This window comes from Pagrus major, chromosome 3 (assembly GCF_040436345.1).
Source record: "Pagrus major chromosome 3, Pma_NU_1.0".
NCBI lineage: Eukaryota > Metazoa > Chordata > Actinopteri > Spariformes > Sparidae > Pagrus > Pagrus major.
Window position 1 is genome coordinate 2,457,705 of NC_133217.1, and position 25,317 is coordinate 2,483,021.

At 41.0% G+C, this 25,317-nt stretch overlaps 1 protein-coding gene across 1 annotated transcript in view; it reads right to left on the reverse strand.

Annotated features, from left to right (window-relative positions):
• LOC140993682 (chloride channel protein 1-like) overlaps positions 1-19,641 on the reverse strand; it is a 38,036-nt gene extending 18,395 nt beyond the window's left edge. Inside the window, exons 1-13 of the mRNA XM_073463191.1 lie at positions 19,576-19,641; positions 13,044-13,347; positions 12,817-12,948; positions 12,457-12,585; positions 12,005-12,138; positions 11,827-11,904; positions 11,597-11,675; positions 11,208-11,333; positions 10,567-10,651; positions 9,606-9,707; positions 9,364-9,448; positions 6,089-6,244; positions 148-217 (exon numbers count right to left, since the gene is read on the reverse strand). Coding sequence (XP_073319292.1) covers positions 148-217; positions 6,089-6,244; positions 9,364-9,448; positions 9,606-9,707; positions 10,567-10,651; positions 11,208-11,333; positions 11,597-11,675; positions 11,827-11,904; positions 12,005-12,138; positions 12,457-12,585; positions 12,817-12,948; positions 13,044-13,347; positions 19,576-19,626 — 1,531 coding nt within the window. The 5' untranslated portion in view covers positions 19,627-19,641. The remainder of the gene's footprint in view (positions 1-147; positions 218-6,088; positions 6,245-9,363; positions 9,449-9,605; positions 9,708-10,566; positions 10,652-11,207; positions 11,334-11,596; positions 11,676-11,826; positions 11,905-12,004; positions 12,139-12,456; positions 12,586-12,816; positions 12,949-13,043; positions 13,348-19,575) is intronic.
• Positions 19,642-25,317: the final 5,676 nt, after the last annotated feature.

Sequence of the window (25,317 nt, forward strand, 5' to 3'; positions counted from 1 at the left end):
CAGGGAGCACATCTAATCTCATTTCGACAGTATATTTCAAGATTCCAGATGCGTATGTATTTTTAGTGTTGCTGCAATGATTGAAAATAGTCAAACAAACAGCATAAACCATTCAACCCCAACTACAGTAAAGGTGTTTTTGCTCACCCAGTATGAAGACGGGCATGAAGGCCCCGGATGGAATGGGCATGGTGGTGGCCACTGCAGACATCCAGAACTGCAAGACAAGAAAAGTGAGACGCTCTTCAGACAAGGCAACTCATCAGATCAACGTTAGAAACAACCTCTCAACAGCAGCCTGATGTAGGCCAGCAAACCATGTCTGAGTCACATATGAGGACGCTCATATTCTCATGACAGGGTTACAGCAGGGGGCAACTCCACTGGTTGTAAAAAGAAGTCAGACTGTATGTAAGCTTATGAGGAAGTGACACGACTTCTAACTTGATTCGTGACCTCAGTAAACAGTTTCCCTAATGAGTTCATGGTCTCAATCACTAGTTTCAAGTCTTCTTCAACACAGCGTGATGTTTATTTCGTAGGTTATGGCTCCAATTTAGAGTAAAATAAATGATAAAGCAAGGTATGCTTTGGGCGTGGTCTCTACAACGGCATGTTCTTCAGTTCTCAGTCAGTCCGATCAGGATATCCTCCCCAGCTCATTTTCTAGCTCCAAAAAAAACAAGATGGCGACAGCTGTAATGCCAAACTAGAGGCTTCAAAATGGCAGTCCACAAACAATTGGGTGACATCATGGTGGGTTCTCACTTTGGTCAAAAGCCAATCTATGCGTCTTGCACTGTGACTGAAGTTTATGTCCAAACTAAAAAAATTAATCATTGTCATTCTCAGTGTTACAAGCTGAACAAGTCACTTAATCTTCTCCACAGAGAACACAAGCCTCCATTTTCTCTTACAAGAGCAAACAGGTCAACAGCAATTTTTCTCTTTTCTGTTTTTATCTTCAGTATTCTCTCCTTGTTGCCTGCAGGTTACTCACCCAGTACTTTTTAAAATCGCTTCCAAGATGCTGTGTTGCATCTCAAAAAATGACGGGAAGTCCGTGTGCCCTTTTGAACTCTCGTTATCTCTGATTTTGTATTTCAAAAAAAAATAAATAAATGCTATTTTGTCACAGCGTAATGAGTCACAGAAGTGGAGAATCTGGAAAGTCTGTGCATGTATGTGGCGTGGGGGTTGACCCAATCACCCTTGGGTGTCCTTGAGCAAGGCGCTTAATCAACAGCTGCTCCAGTGCAGCTGTAGCAGAGAGCTGTAGCAGAGATGTGTGACTGTGCAGGTCTGAGTGGGTGAAAAGATCAAACTCCTCTGCAGAGAAAATTAAAGCTAAACTCACCCTGTAAATGTCACTTACACCATTTGTCTCCAAACAAGTGTATCTGTATTCATCAGAACGTATAGCTCGCCTAATAACAGACTTTGCTCCTGGCTGTAGAGAACTCATCAGGGATAATGATTACCTTTACACAAGCTCCGGGTTTTTGTTGTTTGTGTCTGTGTGTGAGAGAGAGAAACTGTTACAGCAACATCCCTTCACACCACACGCTGGGCTCTCTCATTTTTGATTTGAAGGGATTGGCGAGAAACACTACATTACCATTTTAACACTCCAGATTACTATTCTACACATCGTTTGTCATCATCGTTTGAGAACTTAATTACTGTGGTACAAGATAAAAACTCATTAGCACGTCTCTCACAGGGTGGCTGCTATCCTGATGACACAGAGGCCTGAGCTCACTGTCTTCTTCTCTCTTTTTAATCCTGACAGTCAAACACAATCACGCAGAAACACACAACGCGCTAAAACTCTCTCACACACACACACACACACACTCTTTCATCAGTGTCACAAATCCTGAGATAGATGGGAGCAGAAACACTGACACAGAGTTAGCTTCACTGTTTGATGGAAAACAACGTGGATGGGGAGAAAATAAAAAGAGGAAATATGGTTGCCGGGTTATGTGCAATACTCGGAGACAGATGGAAGAGAAGAAGGTTATAGTCTAAGTCTGAAATTAACTGCAAAACAGGTGAATTATAGCAGAAAATATAGACTGAAGACTGAAGGAAAAGGCTTTCACTCATCTGTAAAAACAAATTAACAAACTGCTTGTGGGTTTGGTTTATAATTTCGAATATTGCGCAAATAATCAACCTACAACGTTCTTCAACATTTTAGATGATCTTGCTCAGTGTCCATTTCCTTGGAGATGAGGAACAATCAACAGAGAAACCCCAAAGAAAGTAAAATAGGCGCGGCCCAGAATAATAATCTTGCCCTCCAGATGCATTTAACCCAAGCTGGTAAACACTAAACTTTCTGTTCGACCACTACACCTGTTATCTAAAATCGTCTTTAAAGCTTCAAGGAAGATTTCATCATTATATACACAAGGTTAAAAATTTTTGGCGTGATGTTTTCTCATCAAAGCACAGATGTTTACCACCGCAGCGAGAAAATAATATTGCCTGTTGTTACTTTAAGCAGGAAAATGGTAAATGTACAGGCAGGTGGAGTCACTAAAAACAAGTAAAATGAGCAAAATAAGAAAAACAAGCACCCCTCTGACACCATCCTCCTTGAAGATAAAATATTGCTTGTGTTATTGCCTGCTGATACACCAGTGAGGTGTTGTACCTCTCCTATTCAGTGCAAGATTGCCACTTCAGATGTTATCAAGTTTTCTTACTACAGATAAAAGTACATTCTGATGTTTGAAGTAGGGACTTAAAGCTGAAATGATTGTAGAGCACAGTTTGTATAAGACTAGTCGGTTAAGGCTTCTCAGTCCTCACCCCGATTCTGAAAAATCGCTCATACTGTATTACCAAATCTGTAGTCAAATGACCCTTGATTTCAACTGAACCCTCAGGTTTGTTTTACAGCTGGTTTGAACCAGACATTTAAATAGAGACAGTGTTATTATTGTTGTTGTTGTTGTTATAGGACAAAAATAGGGAAACAGAAGCAGAGAGAGGCTTAAACACATGTGGGAGAGAGGAGGAGGACCCAGAGTCTATGTTTGTATACGCATTAGAGAAAGGCTGACAGCAGCAGAAGGCGACAGAAAAGCAGAAAAACACAGTGTGTGTGTGTGTGTGTGTGTGTGTGTGTGTGTGTGTGTGAGTGAGAGAGAGAGTGTTGTGAGAGAGAGTTTTACCAGCCAGCTGCTCTCAGTTTTGGTTGAATTAAGTTTTCACTGCAGGGAGCCGCTTTGCTCAACTGAGAAACACCATGACTAAACCAATGCAGTGTCTGACGCTGAGTGACAGGCTTTTATATTCTGTTGATAGGATTATTTATAATAATTCATAATCTTTTCTGCTTGATTTGACCTTAGACAGAACACAAAAACAGACCGGAGTTAAGAAGGCAAATAGATTTCGATACCTTCAAGGGGGGTAATGTGGCATGTTTAATTAATTTGGAGCTGTACAGACGGGAGAACGAAGAAGAAATCCAGTCTATAAATGTATTTCTATTAAAGTTACAGTCCTCTGTAAGCTAAATCTCAACTTCTTGGTTTAATTGGACAGAAAATTACAACATTGGCCGATACAACATGACACGTTTAGAGACACTGAAAACAAATACTGGCATGAACATCACTTTGTGTTGTTGGACTTCCATAGTAGACTGAAAAGTTTGGTTTTGTATTTACTGAGAAAGTAATCTCCTCCCCGAGTTTCTCGCTGTTCTCTGCTTGAGCTCTTGAGAAGCTGCAGATTTTCACCAGACAGGAGGCAGCAACAGCTTGGTGCCATTTTCAGCAGCAGCCAACAGACTGTAGGCGGGCTGGGACTCAGAGTATTTAGAGCCCAGACTTTGTCTGTCTCTGATTTTCATACATGAAACACTTGAAGTCAGAAGCCCTGGTCACACCATTTCTCAGAGAAGAACAATACTGGGGGTGGACAGATTGACAGAAATGAAGGAAACAGTATGAATATAGTGAGGCTGAACACGAGGAGGGCTACCCTTTGACTTCAAAACAGCTTTGATTTTTGGAGACGTGTGTTTGTGTTCTGATTACACATCGAGTCAAACTGATGGCTTGTGTTTGGTGGTTATTTTTCAGTGGGTCAGCTTGATAAAAACTGGGTGACAACCTAACTGCCTTGCTGTCACAAACAGTGCTGGAGTTGTTGCCCTCATTTTAAAAAACAATGTCCGACTGTTTCAAGTACTCAAGTACCGTCAGTACTATTGAAATATGGACTAAAGAAAAAGGATTACCAATTGGTTTTGATGTTATATAGTAAACTGAACTGTCTGCATTGGGATATTAGACATAGAAAAAAAATTGGCAATTATACGAATTTCTACTTTTATTATATTTTTTTTATATGTGGCTACTCATTAACTGATAGTGAGTCCTGCTGCTGCCAGTGTTGGTGCTCTCTGTGTGGGTTTCATCAGATTTTGGAACAGGTCTAATTATTTTCCACTCTATTCTGAATCAGTCTGACTGTCATCAAGCTCCTTTCGGTTAAAGTCCTCTACTCTGACATTGTCTGGATGTTAATGAAACCACTCATTAATTTGGTATGGGTAGGAGCAGCTACTGCACTTCGGAGGTCTTAAAAAATGGCCTTGGACATTACACGACCATGCAGCGTCTGCAGAAGACCTTATTAGTCCCACTAGACTGCTGTCAGCTGTGAGCCAATTTATGAGCCTTAACTTGCAGCAACCAGTTTTAATTGCAGGATCCAAATGTCTGATTTTCTAGACTGTTTCTGGGGATTTTTCTTTAAATAGATGCTACCAGCACTAGGCTTAGGCGATATCCAAAATTTTATATCACAATATTGTCCCGCCCAAATATCACGGTACACGATATTATCGTTCTTGGGAGGGGTCAGGTATTTCTTACAGTATATAATTATAGCATTTTATTTTACATTATCCATATTTTATGGTGCTTTACTTCTCCATTTGCAGCAACACACACAACACCTTTAAATAACTAAATAATATTAATAATTAGGAACTTTTAAATTAGATACATTGTAAGTCAGGTGAGAAATAACACTGTAATAAAGAAAAATTACAGATATCAGCACAAGTCTTACAAGCGCCATTTTATATCTTCTACTTCAGTCTCAACGCCGATATAACAATTTACGAGCGGCGCTTAAAAGGGATGGATGGCAAAGTATATACGTGCCAACGTCTGGAACTTCAACGCACATCGATTCAAACACGCGACTACGGCAGAGTCATTTGACCCACGAATGGTTGTTCCCTTTCCAACTGAAGACAAAATAGTGAGTGTTAGTGGGTATTTTAGTCCGTCTTTGCGATTAGTTATGGCTGCGACTTCGCTGGGCAAGGTTCACCAATGTTGAACTCCACAGTGCACTGCACAGATAGAGTGGAAGTCAATGGGAGGTGAATGATGATTTCATATATATATATATATGTGTGTGTGGCCCTAAAACCTAAGATTAAACCTACTTCTTCCTGGTTTATGTAGCTGCCTTGTTATTCTGATTTAATTCGGGTTGTGTGTTAATCAACATTCCCAACCCAGCACCTAGAGCACATTTGTGTACATGTCGATGCTAATAACTGAGATAGCAAAAACTGTAACTCTCCAGGGTGTGTGTGTGTGTGTGTGAGAGAGAGAGAGCTGCTTTCAAGAAAACACAAGAATGCTAGAACTGCTGGCAGCCTGCCAACACTGTTGACCTTGGACAGGAAGAAAAGGAGAAAGACAAAGACACACACACACACACACACACACACACACACACGCCTACACACAGATGTCCCCGTCACCAACACACAACATGAGTGACCTGCAACAAATGCCCCTAATGAAGACGAGGAGGAGGATGACGAAAATGCTGACGTCAGGTGGAGCCAGACACACACACACACACGCACGCACACACACACAGTCTCGCACTTGTCCACTCGCACACCTACAGACATACACACAATCCAAACACTTTCACAGAAACACAATGACACACTTGACCTGCACACAAACACCTATCCAATCAAGCAAACACACAAACACACATACACACACATTCCCCAGCAGCCACAGACCTTCATGAAGAAGAAGAGCAGCAGGATGATGAAGACACTAACATCAGGGTGCAGCCAGGCGGCGGAGCGACCCAGACCGACTGGAAGAGGAGATCCAGAAATCTTTGTCCACGTAAAGTTGTCAAACAGAGAGTTGATGCACTCCCTGGGCATCAGCTGGTGAGGGGGAGGACAGGGGGAGGCAGGGGTGAGGGCAAAAGGGGGAACAAGAGTGGAGGAAAGAGTGGAGAGAATCGAAGAGAGATGGTCAGAGAGGGGAAGGGAAAAGGGGGAAGGTAATCAAGGGGAATTAGAAGAGAAATAAAGAGGGATGAAGTAAAGAGGAGAAAGATGGAGGTGTGTAAAGGAAACTGGAGACAAAAAGGGTGAGGGATGGGGAGGAAAAGGGATTAAAGAGGATGTGAAAGGGTTGGAGAAGGTTTCAAAGGAGCAAGAGTGAGAGAGACAGGGAGAAAGAGGGAAAGTGGGTTGCAAAAGGAAGTGAAGGGTAAGGAAGGAGCCAAAGAGGGAGGGATGAAGTTTGACACAGGGAGGAAAAGAGGTAAGGAGGAAATGGATGAAGAAGAAAAAAAGAAAGGGAAAAGGAGAGACAAAAAATGTGAAGGGAGGAAGACAGTCAAGTGGGATAAACAGACAGGAAGTCATCCAGAGAGCTGGAAGCAGATGGGTAAGGGTGGCCGTGTCCAATGACTCATTCTCTTTAGATGACTCATGAATGACTAATTCACTTCAACCATTTTGCACATTTGCATAGATGCCTCTGTATCTGCTCACAGGCACAAATCGCAGCGCCTTCCGCATCTGCATAACGCCACCGCGGGGGAAAAACAACACCCACGTCATTTCGATTTTTCTACTTTTGTACTTCCTACTTGAGCTGGGGTTGAGGCCCCTGAAATTAAAGCGTTCAGCGTGCGAGTGGAAACGTTCTGAGAAAGGCTGCTGTTGGCCTCGACGGAGCTGCATGTAATAATAGGCTTTCCTGGGCCTTTTTGAAGTTGTGGGTTCACGTCTGGTTCACAACCCATGTAGCACTTAATCTCCTCTCGCTGTGCTGATTCCTCCGTCACTCAGCGCTGCGCTCTCAAGTCGGAATGGAAGGATTTCATTCCCCAAAAGCTATATGAACACTTTTCAGGGTTGAAAAAGTAACAGACATATTTTCTAAATTGAAATGATTTAAATGTAGATATGACTTTGCTCCTCTGCCGTGTTAAACGATACTGTGAGTTTGTTATGAAGGTGTGAGACATTTCAACAAAGAGGGTGTGAAAGACATGCACCGAGGGCACAAAAAAAAAACATGTTAAGGTGTTGCTGACTGACATATGCACTCAGACGGATACGCATTCACTTACAACAGCATATAGCGCACACACCTGGTTCACACTAAGTGGTCTATTCTGAGCATCTGTGAAACACATGATTAGCTTTCAGCTCTGAGTGGGTGAGCTGTTGATGTGTGGCTTAAAACTCCCTTTGTACATGCAGCACAAGGGGCTACAAGGCATATAGCTTCCGTTCAGACATCGACACCGACATGAGAGCGAGGCTGATGGTGCTACAGCTCAAATCCTAAATATTAATCTCAATTATCAGAAACATGTGAGTGTCCCACTTTATCTAACCTGCTGCTCTACTTTGCCAAACACTGAAGAATATATGGCTTTGGGCAAACTGTGCAGAAATCAGGGCTCGGGACTAACGCCGCCCTGTCGTCGCTGGGAGGGTAGAAAATGTGCTTAATCTTCCCCGAGACGCCTCTGGGACAAGAAGGTTTTGTCCCAATATGTATATAATTAGCGCTTTAAACTAGCTGAGTGCTGACTACAATGCTGCTGCTATTCAAAGCGAGACCTGCGAAAAATATGACACATTAAAATCTGAAAGGACTTAGTTGAAATTGGTAGGAGGAGAGCTAGTTAGCTGTTAGCAGACGGTGGAAAGCAGAGTCCCTAGGGAGCTAACAGGTAACAGAGTTAACAGCTTATGGCTAACAGAGCTAATAGAGCAAACAACAATAAACACACACCAGGACTGAGAGTTTCTTTTCTGAGGAATACAAAGCATTAACAATATAAATTTTAAAGTTCAATGTTTAACTTTTAAAGCTCTTCATGATCCATCACCAAGCTACCTCACTGAGCTCCTGGTCCCATATGTGCCAGTTCGTAACCTGAGGTCCTTGATGGCTGTACTGCTTGTCCCAAGGTCATCAAGACCTTTCCTATGAATGCCCCCAAACTCTAAAAAGCTCTCACGTTGACCAGCTCAGAAACCACTTGTTTGTTGAGGCTTATTGCTTTGGATTCACTGGTTTTGTGAATTTCATTTTAGTGGTTGGTGGTGTGCATTTGTATTATGTTAATTTAATTTATTTAAGTTATCTGTGCAGGATTGTATTTCATTTTACTGTACAAGCACCTTGCAGCTATGTTAAGAAAGGTGCTATATAAATATAGGTTATGATTATATTTACTCTTGTGTAATGTGACAACACAATAAGTTTACAGCAAATACAGTAAATGTATAAATAAGTACAGTATAGATGTTATAGTATTTTAAATTCTAATACTTTTAACTAACAAATACATATAATAATAACAAAGTGAATGATTGAGTTCTGATTTTGGGGTTTGATTTTTCGTGATGGTGGTGAGAAAAATTTGGATTTGGAGATTTGAACAACATCAATTATTTTTGAGCTTCTTGCACACTCGAGTGAATTTCTCCCAGCACACTTACACCAGATCAAAGTTTGTTGCCGTTTGTCCCTCAAAGGAGGAAAATGTTCATGTTGGTCGCTCCCTGTGGCTCCGAGAGGTCACAGTTTGAAAAAAATTTGACTTCAATAACCAGCAATCCTGTGATGCAGCATCAGTAACAGGAACAAAGTAGGCTTATTTTTTTCACATCTACTGGTCTGAGATGATGTATCCAAAGGAATCTAAAGAGACCAAAGATCTAAGAGACGGCTGGCCTTTTGCGTTTTGCTTTCTGCCTATGATACATGGTAGCGTGTAGATAAATATTGAAGCCCACAGCTTTGCTCTGTGTTGTTCTGAAGCAGGTGTACTTTTACATAAATATCTGTCTCTACTTGTGTTTTGAAACATGTAAATTAGCTACCGCTGTTTGCTTTTGTGGGGTGGCATTTTGTTCATCAGCTCTCTGTAGCTGTCAACGTTGCATGCTGGTCTAAACACATTAACATGCCCTGGATTCTCCTTTGTTTACATAAGAGACAGGAAGGATAACAAGGTATGAACTCTGACCTCTCCTGCCATGAACTGTCCAAACCCTGGTGGGAAGGTCAAGGTGGCGATGACCAGCGTTACCACTGCCGGGAAGATCAGCCGGCTGGGAGAGGAAGCAGAAAAAACTAATTTATGATCAAACATTAGTAATTCTCTCTAATAATCAAAACCCTGAACAAATCAACCAAAGCACAAGGAACAAGGACAAAACATAATGAGAAGATGTACATACTTCTACATATGGACACACATGGACCTACTGTCTAGTTAGGAAGCGGGTCATGGCGTTGGGCCGTCTCATGAACAGAACCACCTGTCTGTTGAGATAGACAAAGAACGCCCCGAGGAACCCACAGGAGATCCTGAAAAAAAACACATAACCGTCATGTTAGCCGAGTTAAGTCATCTGAAACAAATATACAAAGGGAACTGAAAATATCATTTAACATACTATATATCTAGAAAAACTGCATCCTATAAAAATACCAAAATCATGAGTAAAAACCTTGCTGGTCGCACTAACATGCAGGGAGTTGTATGAAACTTGTACAGTGAAGATATGGAACCAATCAGTGTTTTTTACAATAACATCTGGCTAGAAAATCACTGCATCACACACTTAAACTTGAATACAATTTAATTATCTTTTTTCATGCTGTATTACAAAGTGTGTCCATCTAATTCATCTAAAAACACATGTTTGATGTGTTCATATCTTATTAATTTTAACGCTTTAATATTTGTTTGGAGACCTACTTTACCTGTTGGGCCACAGAAAAAAAGTTCACTCAGAACTGTCCGAGTCGAGAGATGTCGCTGTTTGATAAATAAGGTACGTAAAAAGGATGCTAGCTAAGTAGCACAGTGCATAAAATAAGCACAGCAGAAATGTCAGATAGGAGGGGCCAACGTTTTACTGGATATCTTTAAAACGTTTTAAACGCCAGAACAAAAGGCTGGTGACACCGGTGTTAAACTGCATCATCACGAAGGAATCCACCTGTGTTCTGCGTCTCTCTCTTTCTTCCCCTGAGGTAAATGGTGAGATAATAATTGGATCCTCGCTGTTTCAAATGTTACATTTGCATAAAGTTTGCCGTATTAACATTTTCCATCTTGTCCATTAGTAAGTTTGAATATACACGGTGCACACGTGCACACACACACACACGCACAAAAACGCTGACATATACAGTATGTCTCATTTCTCCAGTTGCTCACCCAATGATAGCAAATGCTGGCAGCTCCTGCAGGTCAAAAGGGAAATCCATGCGAAAGTTTGTCCTGAACAGAGCAGTGATGGTTACTGGTGAAGAAAAGGCAAAGAGATGACATTGATACATTTAGATTTTGGTGATCTAAATGCAGGATACGTATAATAAACCTTTTAGAATTTCAGTCTTATAACAAACAGGTGATTTTCTTTACAGCAGCAGCTGTTGTAGGATTTTTTGGGGTGTACATCATCACTGTATTTTGCGTTGCTGTCCAAGGTCATGGGAGAGTGATGGCACAGTGAAATGAGAAAAGATATTTCCTGGTTTGTCTTGAACTCAATTAAATATTCGTATAAGACACTGGTAACATGAGTCAGTCATTAAAATACCCTGCTGCTACACAGCTGCACAGTGGAGGAGGACACCATCTAGTGGAAAACACGTGATGTGCCTACAAAACATACATTAAGTCAGTGTCACTAAAAAAGACGTGACAGTGTCTTGGCGACGGTTTTTGAAGTAAGGGCGCCCTCTGGTGCATGTTTTGATAAAGAGAAAATGACATGATCTGTATCTCGCACACAAAAACAAAATGTGTCATTTAAACGTCACTATCTTGATAAATACTTTATCTCCAGTCAGTACCTGCGTCTTTGTTGAACACAGAGAACACTCTGAATATGAAGGCACTAAATGTGGCAGCGAAGTATCCTCTCCAGTAGTTTCTCACAGCAAAGTACGTCGATGTTACCTCTATACTGAAGAGCACACCTGGTGGAGAAAAAAAACAGGATCAAGAATCAGTAATCAAAGAGGCAGGAAATGAGAACAATGCACTGATTCACATCTAAAGTAAAGCACATGAAAACAACCTGAAGTTAAATGGCCTCCAAATTTCAGTTTCATGTGTGCACAGATGTCAAATGGTGATTAATTTCCTACAAGTGAACATGTGAATTTGACAGGTGAAATGTACAAATCTCTAATGCAGAGACATGGCTATCTTAGATCAGGAAAGACAAAAAGCTGTGTACCTCCAAGTGGAGTACCAAAGCAGCAGCCCACCCCAACAGCACAGCCCACTGTCAGGATGTCTGTATAACAGTATGGATTCTACTGATCCAGAGAGGAGGAAGAGGAGGCAGGATTGACACAATAGAAAAAAAACAACATATAGATGAGGAGTATCTCATGCAGTTTACATTTTTTTATAATCACGCTTGATGTTGAATGTAACTGAAAATGTTTCCTGACATCAGCTTACCTGATAAACTCCTGAGAAGAAGGACATGAACCTGCTGAGAACTGCAGCACAGATACTGGCAATGTGAACAAACGGGCCCTGAGTGGAGGAGATGAGCACAAAACAAATTACATGATGTTATAAAGCAGCAAATGCAGGGAGTGATTGGTGAATTAATGGTCCAGTTTTATTCACCCACCTCTTTGCCTACAGGCATCCCACTACCCAGGGCAAGAGTCAGACCAAGGACTTTAGCAACAAAGGCCTTGAGAGTTAAATATTCCTTTAGCACCACACCTCTCAGGATGGTCTTCAACTCCGGGATACCAGAACCTGAGACAAAAGGTGGCACAGAGGTTGAGGAAAATAGCTTAGAAGTAATCACCTGATGTGAAGATGGTATGAGACAATGTACAGTTTGTATTTGAGTGAAGCCAAGGTAGGTGATCATGCACCCTGCAGGGCTTAGACTCTGCAGGGTTATGGCATCTTTAGTCACTGATTGGCCTAGATGAAGATATCAATACATTTGGTTAATTGATGCATTTATGGTCGTAGTGAAAACCTTCCCTACATTCTACAAGAAACTACCGGCAGATGAGAACAGAGAGACATGAGAACTCAGGAATGAAGAAGAAAAGGGGTACAGACCGATAGCTTGAGGAGCGACCAGGTGACAGAAGAGGGAGGAGAACAGGATGAACATCAGGGGATATGAAACCCAGGCCAGGAACTGCAGAGGGATGTTCCCCTTCAGTTCCCCATGAATCCATTTATAGGCTGAAGGAGGGAAAGAAAAAGACGAGAGGTGGAAGAAAGAGGAGAAAAGTAAAACCAAAGGAATGAGGGATTATAAAGAAGAGAGAAGGATGAATAGTACGAGTGTAAAAGGAAGGAAGTGAGGAGAAATGGGTCAATGTAGGGAAGGAAGAGAAGGAAATTAACTGGCATAGAAGAACATGCCTTTCCTCTAATTGCTTCTGGAATGCATTGTGGGTACTGTAGTGTTACCTTCAAGGCTCTTTGCACTGGCATAGTCCATTGTCCAGCTGACCAGCGCCATCGTGATGCCCAACATAACAAGGAAGATCCAATCTTCTCCCAACCTGGTTACAAGGAATCTCTGGACTCGTGCTATGCAGTCTGACAAAACCAAACACACCAAACGCTCACAGAACAGCAGTAATAAAGCATCTATTCATTTTCTGCCTGTTTCGTCTTTCCTCTGGATTTCTCACCTCGACACTTGGAGAAGGAACGCTTATTCTTCATAGACGATGTGAGGTCGGGTTCATCGGTTTGCTCATCAGCAGCCTCAGCCTCCAGGCTGGACTGATGCCTGTTCCTGTGTCTGCTGTGACAGGCGTGCTGATGTCGACTGTGGTATCCGTTTTGACCGTGGCTACGGCGGCCGTGTCCATGCCGTGTCCTCCCATGGCTGCGGGGGTGGTTGCCATGTTTCTTGATCTGTCTCTCTGTCAGCAGGCGTGCGGCCTCCCGTCTGCCGGAGCCTCCTTGGTTTTCTTGGTACTCCCCATAGAGCTGTCAATCAATCCATTAATCAATCAGTACAGAAGGCAGCAGATCATGTGGATATCCAGCATTCATTCATCAGACATAAACATGTACAGGTAGTCCCTGAGCAAGTGAGAATGTGGAGTGTGGTAGTACTCTCCCTTTGGCACAGAGGCAGAGAAGAGTCCATTTTAAAAATAGACAGGACCACGTGTGGACCCAAACAGCTAATGGAAGCGGAAACATGGGCTCTGCCTCTAGATTTATCACCTCTGGACAGACTCCATTAAAACTGCCTGGGACATCTGGGGAAGAGATTAATTCTCATCTCTGTCGCTCCCTCACACACAAACACAAATATCTCTATCATGAGGAGATGCTCTCTTGCATTTCTCACACACTTCCAACAAAAACCTCACTACATAGACACCTTCTTTTTTTTTATATCCCCTCCACTATATTTCCTCTTTTCTTTTCCAAATTAATTACAGTGTGCAGGTATGAAAAAGTACACGGACCTAAATGGTTTATGGACTTAAACTTTCTAGATTCTCAGGTTGGCTCTGCATCAGGTTCACTCTTGCAACTGATAGATGCTGTGCACACTTTGTTGATGTAGACTGGAAAAACATTTACACACACTTCAGGACCAGAAGTTACAGAAAAAAAAAACATCTTTATTACAACTTTTAGGAAAGGCAAAAGAGAAGAAGAAAATGTGCGTCTGTATATATGCCAAGTATTTAATAAAGTATTTCTATTTGTATTGCGTTTGGTTTGATGGAATGATTACTGCGAACTGATGTTTTTCCTTTTAATAAAATAGTGCAGTATGGTGGTTTTAAAACTAACTTTAAAAAGTGTTATAGTAACATGAAACAATACTATGTAGGGCCACCGGAGGTCACCAAACTCAAAGTTTCAAATCTGAAAGTAAACCGATAAAAGTAGACTCCACTACTCAGGATCATGAGTCAGAAAACTTTGTTTATGAAGTCTTACCTAATATTCCAGCACTGTACCACAAATATTCGCCTTGGGCTCATATATTAACGAGCAGACAACAGAACTCCAGGAATACAACTGACAAACTGGTAAGTTGTTTCTGGGGCCGACATTAACGATGTCCCAGTAGTGTCCTTTCAACAGCTTCTAATTTAGCAGGTTCATGGACAGACAGATTGATGGAGGGTGGATTTAGACATACATGCACACACACACACACACACGCACACACACACAGACACACACAGACACACACACACATATATAAGGTGCTGGTGATACTGTGTGAGCAGAGATGCCAGTCAATGCACAGTGAAACTTGAGCAGCATAATACACAATGTGCTGTAACTGAATGCCAACACACAACACAGACTTGAACAATAGAAGCCACGGATGTCTTTATTTGGTAGGCGGTGCTCATTTCTTTCAAGTAAAATGTATCACACGACATGTTGTTCTGTTGATCCGTGCAACAGTATACTTAGGTGAGACACAAGACTTGGAAAATGTGTTTATTTCTAAAATAAATTAATTAAACCTGTAAAAATCTGACTTAAGAACGGGTTGAAAAAAGTTTTTACCAGGTGAAAAAAAAAGTTTTGCCTGGATCTTTGTTTTTTTCTTCATCTTAAAAACAGGTGAAAATAGTTCTGGCAGGATAATTTACCTTTTCTTTTTGTCAGGATCATTTTCTAAGTGTTTGTTTTTGTAATACTCATTGTGGCCACAACAAGCGTACGTGCACCACGACAAGAGATGTGACAGTATATAAACACATAATATATATACAGCGTTTGTTCAGAGTGCATGTAGAAAGTAAAACTCACCTGGAATGCATTGAGACCTATTTAGAACAAGGGTTAGTGGTGCACTTCTGCCTCTTGTGGAGGACATGAGTATTACAACAACACCTGACAAAACTTCCTTTCAATCTGTTTTCACAGATAAAAAAGTAACTTTTAAGATAAATGATAAATGTAAAACACTTTTTTACCATCTGGCAAAACTTTTTTTTGGAACTTGGAAGGATCATCCCGGCAATAACATTTTACATGCTCTTCAGTGAGGAAAGAAAACTATTTAGGTCGGACTTTTTTTCTTGCTTCCGTATAAAAGGGAGGATTTTCTCTTCGTACATAATTCCTGACCTGTCCTGAAAGCTCTTGTCTGCAAGGGCTTCACACACAAATGCAGCGACAACTATCACCTTACCATCCCAGACAGATACATGATATACTGTCAACATAACACCTTAAGTAACCACACTGCATGGATTCATCTTTAGACTCAGAAAGTCAAAAAGTCTGACTTATCAGCCCCAACATAAGCAACGCAACTAAAAGGAACAAAACACACGCAACAATCTGGATGCACACGATGATCGTTTGGTATTTACTTTGAGAATAATAAAGACGATTAAATATGTTGTTTAATCAACATTAAATCAAAAATAAATTGTGCCAAAGTAATACACAAATACTGTCTTATAGAAATATTAGCTAAGACAAAACCGGGTGTCTTTACAACAACCAAGTGTTGCTCAGCTGACCATATTACTGTTAACGAGCCTCGATGATGGAAGTGGTGACAATCTCCAAGAGCAGATAAATTGAACATCTCCACTTGATCTGGTTGAGACACCTAAGCTGTATGTTTGGAAATGCAATCATCAGCTGTTCACTACTATGCAGCCCAGGACAGGAGGACCTCCAACATGGCCGCCACAGAGTTATGTTGTCAGAAATCCATCCTTCCCACGCTCTCCCTCCATTACCTCTTTCTACCTCTCCTTCCTGTTTTCCCCTCCTGACCAGTGAAACTCGACTCTGCACTAATCACTTGTACTGCTTTACCTCCTTCCTTCATTCCCCCCTACTCTCCTTCCTTTCTTTACTTCTCTCTCTCTCTCCGCCACTGAAACACTACTCTGGGCTAAATTTAGTACCGGTGTGATCCAATATTCCTCATTACACTTCCCACACCTCTCGCCGTCTCTCTCACCATCAGTGTACCTTTCAATGTCTCATCATATTCCTCAGTTTCTCCAATGTGTGTGACTCTCTCCGTTTGTCCTTCACGTTGTCCCGCAAGGACTTATGGAGTAAGTATAAACATGTAAAACAACTCCGAACAACTTAAGTTTCCACGACTTAGTTTGCCCAATATTCCAGAGGAGTGTATCAGCCAATTTACAGTTAGTAAATTTACAGTTAGTAACTTGGCAGAAACATTAGCTGATGGAATGGGAGCTTGTGTCTTAAATATCCACTGAAGCTCCCAATGAAGAGATGAAAAACTGCGACAGATGAAAACATCAGATCTGTGCGGAGTGATGAAGAGACTCCGATCAATACGAGAAACAAACATAAACGCCAAATCTTGTTACGGAAATATATCGTATGGCTTTCTCTTGCAATACAATTATCGATACACTGGTGCCAGTTATGGATATTTTTAATTAATACCTGCAGAAACCCCTGACAATTCGATTCAAAGTCCCAACTTCATGACTCCTTGTGGTGTAAACTTCTGTAAACTGAATTTCCATGGATGAATTTATACAGATTTTGTTTTGCTATCGTCGTATCCTTCCTTTAAACATTTTGGCTCCAAAACTGCGTCCTGGCAGTTTGGCCTTTTGCCAGTTTATGACTATTTTACACTGGAATGATGGCACACGTGGACAAGTTTCAGTCAGCGTGAGATAAAAAGCACTAAGACTCTATTGTTTCCTCTCAGTTCATGTCAAATTCTGTGAAACTGACACCACAATGCAGTGAATAAATACATAATTCCTGCACTTTACCTTTTTGGAGTTATTTTGCATTCTTTAGTTAGACGGATATATCGTGATATCTCGTCAAATAAGTGTCTAGCGATGTATTTATTACTGCAGTATCACAGTATCGTGATATGATTGTAATTCTGGGCAACGTATTGTGAATCGTATCATATCGTGATTTACTCTGTGATTCCCATCCCTCATTTAAAATCTGTGTTACATTTGGATCGAACCAGGCCTGCTGTTTTGTTGTTATAATGACAAAATGTGAGTAGTTTAGCACCAGCAGATTTTTCAAACTGGATCATATCACATTGTGAGAATGAACCCCACTATGTCATTGTCAGCCCTCTGATGTCCACATACCTCCGTACAGAGCTAAACGTGCATGTGCTAATGCATATGAAGGTCTTCTAAAATAGAGGAGGGTTTAACTCCATACATTCTCTACATGGCTGCCAACTCCTGGCAACGTGCCCTGTCTTTGTAGTAGATTGTATCAGGGGAGTTATTAATCTTATTCTCATTGTTGTTTTTCAGCGTTTCAAATTTAGCCCCGTCTGTCGGCCGAGTTACAGTATCCTGAAGGGACGATTACCATTCATGTACACAGACTTAAAGACGCACATTCAAAATGACAAAAAAGTGACACAACACTCCTGTTTATATCCCGTCTCCCGTGACTGACAGTGTAAACATAAGGGTTACCAAGGCCCACATAGCCTTCAACAGCGCACTCTCACACATACACAGGTTAGATGACTTTGCACTTCCTGGACTACTCACAGGCACTGGGTTTCAACAACCATTAAACTCTATAGGTCAAAATGAGCACCAGCACTCACATACCAGCCAATCAACACCACGGAGGCTCTGCGGCTGTATGAACTAGTCTTTAAGGATTCTACAGTGGATATACACCTTCGACTTGTTTTAAATGTCCGCTTTGTTTATGGCTTCTGCTTTGTCTCCTCAATTTCTGTGATCAGCACGAGAGGATCCCCTTAATTAATGTAATATCACATGCATAATGACCTGAATTTTTGTTTTTTTTCTTGCCACTCAATGACAAGGGTGGGAATCACAGTGACTCACCATACAATAGGATAAACGTTGCCCGCAATAAACTTTAAGCTATTCTGCAGTATTGTACAGTACAGTGCAGTATATACATCACAATATCTGTCTAACTGAAGAATATGACTGATGAAACAATGTATAGAAAATTGCACAGAGTCTTCACTTAGTGCTTTTTTAAAATCAAACACAATGACTGAAATTTGTTCATGTGTGCCGTCATTTAAATGTAAAAAAGGTCACAAACTGTAAATAATCAGAACAGTTCTGGAGTCAAAATGTTTAAAGGAAGGATACAACAATACTAAAACAAAACCTCTATAAATTCAATCTGTGTAAATCAGATTTACACCACATGGTGTAGTGACTCTAGTTGAGTCAAACTGTCAGGGGTATCTGTTTACAGCACCTGTATGTTTTAATAAAATTAACGATATTTGGCAACAGTGTATCGATAAACATATCGCAAGAGCAAGTGATCCGATATATTGATGCATCGCTATTTTGTCCCACCGTTACTCAATGTACACATCAAGTAAACAACTCTGAGAGCATTAAGGGGTTCTGTAACAGAACATCCCAAAGCCACGAAGAAAATCCTCCAGATGTTCTGAGACACCCTTCACACCCCCTTGTCCCAAAACATACATGTCACGACATGAATGGTGAAGATTAGCACCTCCACAAATGCACGATCAGGTTTCCCCTCTTTGGGAACACACATGGACAACGCACACAAATGGACACACAATCACACACACATGCAAAAATATGAATGCACACATTCTGTAGATGTGCACAGACATGCAAGGACACACATACTGTACATACACTTAAATGCATACAAACATACTGTGTTACACATCACAGAAGTACTTTCTACATGTGTTAAGACCAACCAGAGCTTAAGAAAGGAGGCGCAGAAAGGGTAGCAAACAGGTGGCAGGCAAGTCAGAAGGAAACGGCAAGACAGCGACAAAGTGTGTATGTGCATGTGTGTGTGTGTGTGCACGTGTATGTGTGCATGCCAAGATCAGGGGTGAAGGAGGTGCACCTGTTGCGTGACCATGTGCGTGACCCTGTTGTTATACATCAGCTAATTGGTCTTCACCATGTCCAGAACTCACACACAGTATGTGGCTCATTCACAGGCACACACATGCAATAAGTTAAGACAGGCTCCATCTATGCATGAAGCTCGCACTGCCAATACAGGTGCGTCATGCAAGAATGACACGGGTGATTCGGGGAAAAGACACTGCCGACACACAACAGAGAGAGACAGACGTGGCAAGAGAGGCTGACGTAGAGACAGACAGATGGACAAAGACAGAGAGAAAGAAAGCGACAGAGAGAGAAAGAACAAGAGGAAAGAGAGAGGGACACTGACCAGGGTTTGCTTGTATCTCAGAGCCTTCCTTTCCGACGCATCTGCGGCCATTGACACACTGTCACTGACCCAAAAATAAACCCACCCGCTCACCGTCTGTCTCAGCATTACCAGGACCACGCTGGACGCCAGGACACACACATACACACACACACACACACACACACACACTACATTGCAGCACAGGGATAGACATACACATGCATGGATCCTCACACAAACACTTACACACACTCACTCTCTCTCTCTCTCACACATATTCGGACATGGTGTAAACTAGCTCCAGCTGGGGTTACCCCCCCACCCCCACCCCCACCCATTGCCCCGAGCTAAATGCCCACCCCTGTGAAGTTAAGTCAGCAGTGAACTAGAAAGACTAAATTCCAGAAATTTCAAAGATATTCGCAGTGCTGTACCAATTACTTGTTGCTCAAGATCTAAAGAGTGCCCTGGTTGTTAGGAGGGGGAGAAGCAATCCCCCACTGCTGCAAAGACCTGAGTGAATGCACTGCAGCACAGCGTCTGGCCTGTCCAGGAGCTCCATCAAACACAACGATACTGTTTGCATGTAGGAAGCCAGTGAGGTATAATTTCTTTGTTGCTGCACAAACAACCTGTACTGGCTGCTCAAAGCACCTGTATGGAAACGGGATGGATTTGGATTGGATGGATTTGAGGACAAGCGTAAACCTCTGTGTTTGTTGTTCCCGTTCAATGATGCTCCTGGTGGCAGGTGAAAAAACAGGTGACTACAGTCTACGGGAGAACGCCTGGTTTGCTGTACTCAGGAGTACATCCAAAACAGTTTGAAGGTAGTAACAGAAGTTGTTGTTAAGAGTTAAATGTTGCTTAGTGATATTTGTTTTCCACTACTACGGCAACCCGTTTAAATGTTTGGGCAACACTGTAGCTGTCCCTCCACCAACACTGCTTGAAGTCCCTAATAGTGTTTTCCACTCCATCACCCAATGGATCTTCAGTGGTCAGAACTACTGGTGTAAGCCCAGGAATTACTTCTGCCAGCAGAAAAGATGGTACTACGTTACTGGAATGCTGGATGCTGCTGCTAATGGGGTGAAGACATTGTTTTTTTAAATGCACAGGCTGTTTTTGAGACATGCGGACATTTTTCCTCTATAATATGAATTCTTTCAGACTACTGAAAATTATACATCATACATATATATTTTGGTGTTTATTTTGTGGAAGCGATTCTGGTCAAAGATTGGTCGTCAGGTCGTCAAAAATGGTTGGTGGCTCCGGTCCGATGTAACCAACCTCTAATGCCTTAGGCTTATTTAATATTAACATGATACTGAAGGAAGGTGAACATCATTAATGAAGTAAATTGGTCTTTGCTGAAACTAAAAACGGAGGGAGTTTACACAACAATACAGTGAGAGGATAAAGATTTAAATAATGTTTCAAACCAGTTTCAGTCTTTTCCTGAAGGACAGTTTAACAGAGCAAATGGCTGAAAAACAAGGTCACTATAATGACGTTTGACACGGAAGCTGTAAACACATGAAACAGTGATCAGCTATAAGTGATAACATTAAGCTAGTGAAAACATATTAGATGTAGATGGATGAAGATAAATGCGGTGGCCATGACTGAACCTGATCAAAGTGCTATCAGTGTGTGTGGGTGTGTCAGCACAGCAGCTTGACTTTTCAAAGGGAAGCGGGTGGAGGTGAACCACACACACACACACACACACACACACACACACACACACACACACACACGAGCTGGTGTCACACCTTTCAGCTCAAATAAAACTGATACGTGCAATGAAGTCAGTTTCTTAGGTATCTTGCCAGCATAAGGAAAGTAGATAAACATCTGAACTGTCTTTAAGTTTCAACACAATAGCAGCTTCAGCACTTACTTTAGCCTGTACATTTATTCTGGAGGATCGAGACATAACACCTTCAGAAACCTCTCTCTGAGGCAAGGATGCGATGTTATCATCTATCTGAATCGAATAATATCTTGACAGTTGTCTTAACATTTTCTTCTTTTTTTATTTCAGTCAAATTTCTCTCTAAGTTGCCTTGAGGAACAGCAAACACAAGATAGCTGCTGTTTCAATTATATACTACAGTATAGTACATTGCAATGCGTTCATTTGTTTGGAAAGAAGTTCTTTGGTTTTGATTTTGCACCTCGACCATTATAAGATACAGATACGCCGTGTCGCCCCTCTACTTAGTAACCCCAAGTCTGCCAGATTGACAAATACAGCCAGCTGTCTGGCCACTCGACACACACACAAAAACACACAGACAGTGGTACACAAATACACATGCACATAGCAAATACAACACCGACTGCAAGGTGTGTGCAGGTGATAAGGGTGACAAGGAAAAAGTGCTGGAGGGGGGGGTGGGTGTGGCCAACCTGAGAGAGAAAGAGAGAGAGAGACAGAGAGAAAGAGAGACTGCGGGAAAGACACAAGTGAGAAAACACAGCGAGCTGGTGACGGCAAAACAGAAACAGAGACTCTCACATCAGCAGTATCTTCAGTTGAAATGTGTCTGCCTGTGGATTTAACTCGACACTGCAGACTGACTACGAAAACATGAAAACTCAGCAGGTGGACTTACAAGTCTACACTTGTGTGGCTGGCAGGGACAGCCAAACTTTCATGTTTTGGATACGAGGAGCGCACAGATTTTGACACCTGAGCAGCCCCAGAGAGTTGGCCAGGTAAGATGGAAAATAAAACTGTTGAAACACGAAAGTGTGACTGAAACTGAGACGTTTAACAGCGGTTAAATCCCTCATTTGTGATGTGGAATTTTATATCGCAAAAACAAATTTGGGTTTCCTACTCACGTATAAAGTAGTCTGCGTCTATGCACTGTAATATTATTCTGTATGTGTACATGAAAGGTCTGTGTAGGACTGACTGTTATTATCATCGATTAATCCGCCGATTATTTTCTAGATTAATCAATTAAAACTTTGGTCTATAAAACGTCATCCCAGCTTTATTTTGTCAATCTAAAACCCAAAGATATTCAGTTTAATATGACAAAACAGAGAAAAGCAGGAAATCTACTTATTGTAGTGTGAAGTGTAAACAGCATTTTCTGCCATTTTTGGGTGAAAAATTACTTTAACCTCAACTAGTCGATAAGTGGAATAAATTGCTGAAGCTCTAAAGCTGTCTGTCTTCTGGTGCATTATCATGTGTTAGGAAAATGTGTGTACAACCACATACTGTGTGAGTAAATGGTATCACTGCAATATTATGGTATCATCACACCTGAATCCTGACACCTTTTACGTGATTGTGTGTATTGACGCACCATCTTGTCTATGTGTGCATTTAGACGTCTGTGTGTCTTTAACAGCATATTTTAGTTTCTGTTCTCATGGTTTATGTGTATGTGTGTGTGTGTGTGTGTTGGCTCAGTCTTGTTGATGCAGGAGAGATATTAGTGCATATGAATGTGGGAGAACAATGCAGGCAAACAGGTTCAGTGGCATCCATTTCTTCAGGGTAATGGCAGGTGTCGGTGTCTGTGTGTGTTTTGTCTTAAAAAATGTTAACTACATACCTGTGTGACTTCGTAAAGTAGGCGTGTGTGCGTGTGCCTGTATTTGTCACACCGAGAGTAAAATTGTGCTGAGAGGTGAGGATGACACTGCATTATTCCCACATGAACTTCAGGTCACAAAGCCTAAAACACATGACACTCTGTACTGCTAATGTCTTCACTTTGATGTTAAGACCATTTCATCGCCACAGCAGCTTGTTGTGTACATTGCATGCATTTACCTGTGTTTCTTGACACAGTTAACAGGTCAGAATAAAAAATAAAACAAAGATAACATTTTTTTTTAATAATTTGACAACATGTAAGCTGCCACATTTTCTATAAATTCTTTTCACTAAAAAACACTTAGTCAAGTAAGGGACTAATGAACATTAACAACTTGTTATATTTCATTGACATAACCGGCTCAAAATGTGTGTAATTAATTTGAATTCAATATTTATTTATTTTAAATCTGTGTATTTTTTGTTTTATTCTGTTATTATAAGTCTTAGAAGAGAGTTTTAAATGGTCTAAAATTAATTTTACGACCAAAACACGAGAGCAAACTCCGGTTTGAATGAACAGGCTGTTCTTTATTTTCATACTCAATGTGACAGAGCAGATTGATAGGTTGATAACATTTAAACTTTAAATGCCGATTCATTATCAACTTCATCAACTGTGTATTAGAACGACTTGGTGAGTACTTAGCTTGAGTCGCTCGGTGATCGGATCGTACATCGACGACTGTGGATGATCGATGGCTGGTTTTTCCTACGGCAATATTAAGACGACAATCAGAACTAAGATGGTATAAAAGTAATCAATATATTGTGCGCCCTACTGTGGATTAGGAGATGTTTCTGGTGGAGCAACATGTCTGCCTGCTGAGCCCCATCAATCAGCAGAAGTGAAGACTGAATTTTAAATCCTTGTGCTCCATAGGACAAGTTAACATTATAATTATTATTTGGATTGTGTAATAATGTTTAACAGAATATGATGCTATAATATTATAGCTAGCACAGACACAAGGACTTATAAATAGGAGTCATCGCTGTTAAAGAGATTGACTTTATGTTTAATATTTCCAATAAAATGTTCACTCTTATAAATATTCAGTCATACAACTTTAAGTGTATTGCTTGCAAAAAGCTTAAAGGTTTGAATATTTCAGAGCTCCATCAGATACTAAGGAGAGCTCAACATCTTTAATTTGAATATTAAATTCTAACCTCAATAATAGACTTTAAGATAGAAGATAGACTGTGTCGTTTCTTTCGACTAATCTCTGACATCGCATTATATCACCATATACAAGATGTTACAAGATACAGGATCCCCTGGCGATCGGCTCACCTTATCAGTGATCCCGAGTAACCCCGATTAGAAGATATGAAAATAGAAACACAGGTAAGTGTGAACACCTGGATCCCAGGCAGGAAGTGTTATGATTTCTACCAAGCCACCTCACTCTCTACTACATTTGTTAAAGAAATCAGATGTACAGGAGGACAACAGTCAATGTGTGTGTATTCCCCTACCCTCCTTTTTAACCTCCTGATTTGAGTATGAGATTTTCTAGTCATGTAAAATGTTTCTGTTTAAACAAAAATCCAGGAAACCAGTTCAATCAAACACAGGATCAAATGTGCTCAGGGGAAATTTGCATAGAAGCACACCGACTCAGACACCCTCCCGTTCAGTACACACTCACCTCATTTCCCTCCTGTAACGCCAAGTTCTCCATCAGTTATGTTTAAATGTCTTTCACTTCCCTTTACATTGTCATTCATTAGTCAAATTACCGTTAGGAAACTGCTTTTATAAGGAAAAGTTCAACAGTTTTGGGGGATTTCCTGCTTTGAGAATTGTCTAAAACCTGATCATGTCAGCAACAATAAAAACTATTTGATGAGCTTTTAGGTTACAGACTTCATGGTGACACAAGTTGAAAAGACAGGGAAGCTGGAAGGATGGCTTGTACTGCTCATTTCCATTTTAAAAAACAGAAAAAAGCAGAGATAATACGAGAAAACTTGTCTTCCTTTTAACAGTGAACTTTCACCTGAATATGTTTGGAGTTGCCATTTAGTTGTCTTGACAAATACGTTAAGGCTGCCTCTTTTAAAATGAGGGCAAAGAATGAAGAGATGATCCCATTAAGGTTGAATTATATATATAAAACTTA